This window comes from Gregarina niphandrodes, assembly GCF_000223845.1.
Source record: "Gregarina niphandrodes unplaced genomic scaffold scaffold00006, whole genome shotgun sequence".
Lineage (NCBI taxonomy): Eukaryota > Apicomplexa > Conoidasida > Eugregarinorida > Gregarinidae > Gregarina > Gregarina niphandrodes.
In genome coordinates, this window is record NW_011645777.1 from 215,708 (window position 1) to 221,882 (window position 6,175).

General features: G+C 51.8%; 5 protein-coding genes across 5 annotated transcripts; 2 read left to right on the forward strand and 3 right to left on the reverse strand.

Annotated features, from left to right (window-relative positions):
- Positions 1 to 155: 155 nt before the first annotated feature.
- On the forward strand, positions 156 to 290 carry GNI_045170 (hypothetical protein; the record flags this gene model as incomplete). The annotated part of the gene is made up of 1 exon (XM_011131275.1): positions 156 to 290. A coding segment is annotated over one exon (135 nt), but the record flags the coding sequence as incomplete, so codon positions are not given.
- Positions 291 to 327: 37 nt separating this feature from the next.
- GNI_045180 (hypothetical protein) lies at positions 328 to 2,033 on the forward strand (the record flags this gene model as incomplete). Its single annotated transcript, XM_011131276.1, has 2 exons — positions 328 to 1,689; positions 1,953 to 2,033. 2 exons carry the CDS (start codon positions 328 to 330, stop codon positions 2,031 to 2,033), a joined length of 1,443 nt encoding a protein of 480 aa, XP_011129578.1.
- Positions 2,034 to 3,037: 1,004 nt separating this feature from the next.
- Positions 3,038 to 3,721, reverse strand: GNI_045190 (hypothetical protein; the record flags this gene model as incomplete). Its single annotated transcript, XM_011131277.1, has 1 exon — positions 3,038 to 3,721. One exon carries the CDS (start codon positions 3,719 to 3,721, stop codon positions 3,038 to 3,040), a length of 684 nt encoding a protein of 227 aa, XP_011129579.1.
- A 332-nt stretch (positions 3,722 to 4,053) lies between these two features.
- On the reverse strand, positions 4,054 to 4,773 carry GNI_045200 (hypothetical protein; the record flags this gene model as incomplete). Its single annotated transcript, XM_011131278.1, has 1 exon — positions 4,054 to 4,773. One exon carries the CDS (start codon positions 4,771 to 4,773, stop codon positions 4,054 to 4,056), a length of 720 nt encoding a protein of 239 aa, XP_011129580.1.
- Positions 4,774 to 5,313: 540 nt separating this feature from the next.
- Positions 5,314 to 6,047, reverse strand: GNI_045210 (small GTPase family Rab subfamily protein; the record flags this gene model as incomplete). Its single annotated transcript, XM_011131279.1, has 2 exons — positions 5,314 to 5,733; positions 5,862 to 6,047. 2 exons carry the CDS (start codon positions 6,045 to 6,047, stop codon positions 5,314 to 5,316), a joined length of 606 nt encoding a protein of 201 aa, XP_011129581.1.
- Positions 6,048 to 6,175: the final 128 nt, after the last annotated feature.

The window sequence follows — 6,175 nt, forward strand, 5'->3', positions numbered from 1 at the left end:
CCCAACGACCGTGTACCCGGCGACCGAGCACACAACAACCGTGTACCAGACGACAGATTCTAGAACGACCACCAGTACCAAGCGACGAAGTACCCAACAACCGAGTACCCAACAACCGAGTACCCAACAACCGAGTACCCAACAACCGATTCTAGAACGGCCTCCCAGTACCAAGAGACGAAGTACCCAACGACCGTGTACTCGGCGACCGAGTACCCAACGACCGTGTACCAGACTACCGAGTACCCAACGACGAAGTCCCCAACGACCACCGAGTACAAAACGACTGAGTTTACATCAGCTTACACGATGGGGACGCAAGAACTTATGCAGGCATACAAGCCCGGTACAGCCTACGACGCCATAGCGGAGGTCTACGAGGCCGTGAAGGTCTGTGACTCCCAGAAGGTGTGTGACTCCCAGAAGGTGTGTGACTCCCAGAAGGTGTGTGACTCAGTGAAGGTGTACGACTCAGTGGTGGTCTACGAACCCGTGAAGCTCTACGAGCCGTTGAATGCAACGAGCGTGTATGCTGAGCCAAGCAGGAGCTGTGACTCGAGTAAAGTGTATGAACCGACTAAGGTTCACGAATCGGCTAAGACCTGTGAACCGGCTGGGGTTTATGAGCCGACGAAAGTCTACGCATCGACGAGTGTGAGCGAAAAGACGAATGCGTATGAGCAAGTGCGCAGGGTGTATGAGGCAACGAAGCCTCAGGCCGCCGTCGTGCAAGAGCTGAGGAGTGCAGAGTCGAGGGTTCCCGAGCCGGATGGAAGGCCCCTTTCGACTAGGCCGCAGTTCGCTGCGCCCAGGTCTCTGGAAGCCGCGGGGTCTTTCCGATCGGCTGAGAAGATGCCTGGGAGCGCGGAGCGATTGATGGCTGTACAACGGCCCTTCTCGGGCAGTCGGCGTGTTCCTACGGAGGCTATCTCGGCAGGGAGTTACCGGCCCAAAGAGATCAAGTCCTCGGGCGACATCAAGTACGTGCCCAAGTCGGCTGGGGAGATTAATTACGTGGGAGAAGAGCCCATGTGCGCCGGAGAGATAAAGTACGTGGGAGACTCCAAGTCGGTTAGAGAGGTGAAGTACGTGGGAGAACCTAAGTCGGCTCCAGCATCCAGGTACGCGGGAGAGATGAAGAGCAAAAGCTACAGCCGCGACGAGGCGGGTGTGAAAGCGCGGCTAAGTCTGGATCGTGTGTCGGAGCACCGGAGTGTCTGCTCCCAGTCGGTGGCCCCGGCGCCTTCGCCGTTAGCGCGGTTTTCTCGCATCGCGCTCGGTCGTGAGTCCGAGCCCGCACAACCGGCGACTGACAACAAGCAGGCACCCCTCCAGACTTGGACCCGCCACGAGGCAAGGCCGACATCGGAGGTGAGGCCGGAGGTGAGGCCGGATGTGAGACCGGAGGCGAGATCGGAGGCGAGATCGGAGGTGAGATCAGAGGTGAGATCAGAGGCGAGATCGGAGGTGGGATCGGAAGTGATGCCGTATTTGCAGGACAGTAGTGTCAGCGTAACACTCAGAGATGACCGGAGCGGCCGGGAGTACACGGAACGCAGGGAGTACACAACGCTCCGGGGTCCTGCAGGCGGCAGCCTGACAAGGGAAGCTGGAATCAGTCCTAGACGGGACACCATGATCACAATCAGCATCCCCAGCGATGGTTCGAATCCCGTGGTTGCCATCACTGTGCATGATGGAACGGTCCATAACGGAACGGTCCATGACGGAACGGTCCATGACGGAACGGTCCACGACGGAACGGTCCATGATGGAACGGTCCATGATGGGAAGGTCCTGAAAGGTGCACCCCCGAACAGTGGTTCCTGCGCACACCCTACGTCGATCCCCCGGACCTTCTCTGCGTCTGCCTCCAGGCCGGCCGTACTGACTACCCGACCCTCTTCCACACCGGCTGCGCCGACCAACTTGGTGTCCTCACGTATCGACAGTACTACCAAGGCCGGGGTTTTGACCATCCGTCCTGGGGCTCTCACGACTGGGCTCCTCACGACTGGGCCTCCTACAGCTAAGTCTCTGACAGCTAAGCCTCTTACGACTGGGCCTGTCACAACCAAGCCTGAGCCTGTCACAACCAAGCCTGGGCCTGTCACAACCAGGTCTGGGCCTGTCACAACCAGGTCTGGGCCTGTCACAACCAGGTCCGTTGCGACTGGGCCTGTCACAACCAAGTCTCTCACGACTGGCCCTCTGACGGTTAGGCCTCTTACAACAGCTAGGCCTCTTACAGGTAGGCCTCGTGAGATGTCATACAGCGGTCAGTTCGCCAACGACGGGCTCTGGCTAGAGAGCAGGCGCGCAGGCCCGCACAGGACGCAGGACGGTGTTTTGCTTTCAAACAATCAAAACCCTTCCAACAGTCTGCAGCCCCGGAAGCCGGAACAACCTCTAGCTGGGGGACGGACTCGACTTGGGACTCAGGCGACTCGACTAGCACAAGGCACGGAGTTCAATCTCACACCAGTACGACCAAGTCCCCTAATGCGTGCTGCAAGCACTGGCCGGATGAAGCTGTGCTATAAACCAGACGTGCCCAGTCAGCCTTTGGCCAGTCAGCCTTTGGCCAGTCAGCCTTTGGCCAGTCAGCCTTTGGCCAGTCAGCCTTTGGCCAGTCAGCCACTCGGCCACTCGGAGAAGCGAACGAACGACGGCTGGTTCACTGCTGGTATGGCTCTCGACCACGACGGTGAAAAATCGACTGGCGAGATCGTAAAGCTTGCGGGCCGATCTGGTTCGATGACACACAGCGGAACATATCAGACACATTCGCAAGATTTTAAAACTGACCCACGAAGGACTGTCCTTCTTCCCCTTTAGAATGATTATTTTAACGACTGCGCAAATTTGCCGAAGTTCCCTAAGGCAAATTTGCCGAAGTTCCCCAAGTGAGTGAGTAAGTAGGGCGGGTGAAGATGAGAACGGGTGAAGATGAGAACGGGTGAAGATGAGAACGGGTGAAGATGAATACCGGGTGAAGTGATGGTTTCATAAACAAAAATAGGGTGGTACTGTTTGTTCAGCAGTGTTTGTCTCTAATCCGGTTTTCTAAGCGTTTAGCGGCGTCCTTTGGCAGCTTCATCATTTGGCAGGTTGTATGTGAAGCTGGGAACAAAACAGTTGTATCACCTTTTGTATACCTGTGCATGCATCGGTAGCTGGCTGCCAGTGCCTCGAGGCTTGAGCAGTTTTCCTCTTCATGATCGAAAGCTATTTCGCGGGTAAGGTCGTACTTGGATTTATTGCTGTGATAGCGGTAACCATTTAGTGCTTGCAGAACGTCCTTAAACTGTCTGAGTTTAATCTCACCACCAACCAAGCTCTCCGCACGTTTTGCCAAGTCCGTAACGAGTGTCATCAAACATTCCTGAAGTTCAGGTTCTTTCATAAGCAGCTCGATGAATGATAAATTCTCAACCCCCTTCTCACTGCAGCGGCCCTTCTCACTATCACTAGACGAGCCATATTCCTCCTCAAAGACATCACCCCCCAACACAACACATAAGCCCGTCTGGTCACTCCTCAATTCGCTGGCTACGAACCACAGCACGCTCAAATCACGAGACAAAGAATAACTATCCAATGTTTCAGCAATAGAGACTAGGTCTAATACATGCCTGTCGAATACGACTGGTATCACAAACCGAGCCAGCTCAGCAAAGACTACCATCCTCTCCCCTTCCGCACAAACATTACACTTCATCACCTAATTTTTAATACATCCACCCGCCTGACAAACGGAAACATCATGAGTTCTCTGACTGCTTGCTTGCCCACTCCCAAGGAAAGTTCACTCCCAAGGCGATGTCTATACGCGGAACGTAACGGAACTGCAATTCTTAATGTGCTCCCCATCACAGTCGGAGTATGAACAGCTTACTCCACTCTTCCACTCTCCACTCTTACTCCAGCTTATTCCATTCTTCATCATGTACAGTAATAAAGCACGATAGTTGTGACCCAACAGAGTGAGCCAGTTTGCCCAACTAAAAATGCCAAGCACAACCAGGCGGTCGGATGAGCTGACCACGCCACTCATCGGGTCAGTCCGGCGACCATCTTTTTGGCAGCTTCCCCCAATAGTTTTGAAGGCCGGCATGTGAGGTGTGAAGCTGGAAACTGCACAGTGGCACCATCTTCTTCCACTACGTGAAAGCAGTTGTAGCTCGCTGCCAGCTCTGTGAGGTTTCCGCGACATTCGTCCCAACGATCGAACGATATTTCTCGGGCACAATCGAACTCAATGTCGCGATCATCATAACGATAGCGGTTTATTGCTGCAAGGACGTCTCTCACCTGCCTGTATCTAAGAGGACCGCCAACCATCTTCTCAGCACGTTTCGCCAAGTCGGTAATGACTGTCGCTAGGCAACTCCGAACTGTTGGACTCTTGTACAGCAGCTTGATGAAATCATCCTGCCATGATGGGTAATCATTATCTTGTCTTGATGGGTGATCATCATCCTGCTCTGATGGGTCACTATCCGGTGCATCAATAACCTGACCTCCTAATACAACACAGTACCCCGTATTGGCATACTTCAACTCACTCCCCAGATCTGATAGCACGTACATCTCGTGCTCAAACTCATACAAATCGTCGGATCTCCATCTCGGTCGATCCAACCAATCATGAACACAACATAGGTCTAGTAGATGTTTGTTGAATATCACAGGCACTACAAAGCGACCCAGCATAGCCGGACCCAGCACATGGGATTCACTTGCAGATTTCCGATCGATATGTAACTTCATTCGACCCCAAAAATTCTCTCAATTGCTGAAAAGTTAATGTATGTTGTGTCGAACCGAAAACCGAAAGCGTCCGAGCTAGGGGGAGGTGCTGACTCATCTCATATCCTCATGATTAATTCGACTGGGTGTATAATACCCTTCTCTGAGTCGTGTAACTACTGTGCCTAAGGAAGCCTCCCTCGGGCGACACAACGGCCACGCAGCAAAGATAGCGCCAAATAAGTTTGTATCTTTTTTCCGGGTTCAACTCCACTCGCCTTCAGTTCTCTCCCTATCATCATCCTTCAAGCCATCCTAGCATCGTCGTGATGGACCAGCCTTCAGTTAGTCTCTCCTCGAAACATTCTCCCAACACTGCAAAGGAATTTCTTGTCCCACTCAAAACCGCCCCATCCCATCCTCACACGACACTGTGCCGACGGGCGCAGACAAACAGGTTCAATACGGTTTAAAAACACCATTCAATATCACATCAATCCGCAGCAGCTATGGAGGCAATTAATTATGTTTGCAAGCGCGTGCTATGTTGTGTTGTGTGTTTTACTTGTTTTCTTTGACGGGTTTGCCTGCCGCTGATAGCGCAATTGGGTTGTTCCTGGGTTGGCTGGTTGTTGCTGCAACTTGAAATCTGCTTTTGATTTCTGCGGCCATGATGGTAAAGGCTGATTCGACGTTAGTACATTCACGAGCTGAAGTTTCAACATAGCGTATACCATAACTAGCGGCAAGATCTTCGCCTTCGGAATAAGTGACGGCACGTTCACTTGTAAGGTCTCGTTTATTACCAACCAGAAGAGTATTCACCTCTTCACCGGCATATCGTTCGATTTCATGCATCCATTGACGAACATGATCATACGAATCACGATCCGTCACATCAAATACTACTATGATTCCTTGGGCCCCTCGATAATAAGACGATGTGATGGTTCTGAATCGTTCTTGACCCGCCGTATCCCACTACAAATACGTCTGTTATACACACACTCGTGCACAAACTCGTGCACAAACTCGTGCACACACTCGTGCACAAACTCGTGCACAAACTCGTGCACAAACTCGTGCACACACTCTTGGTTGCAACTTACAATTTGTAACTTCACTTTTTTATCTTCCAACATTATCGTCTTAATCTTAAAATCTACTCCTATCGTAGAGATATAACTATCCGTATAATTGCCATCAGCAAATCGTAATAACAAACAAGACTTTCCAACACCAGAATCGCCTATCAACAAAATCTTAAACAAGTAGTCACTAAAATTAAACATCATTATTATCATCGCATTCAGGTGTGTGGAATAGCATTCGGATGTGCCAACCTGAGGATTGACTTTTCAGGACACACACACACATTGACCCAGGACACACACACCATTAGCACATTGAAGTGTGACCACAT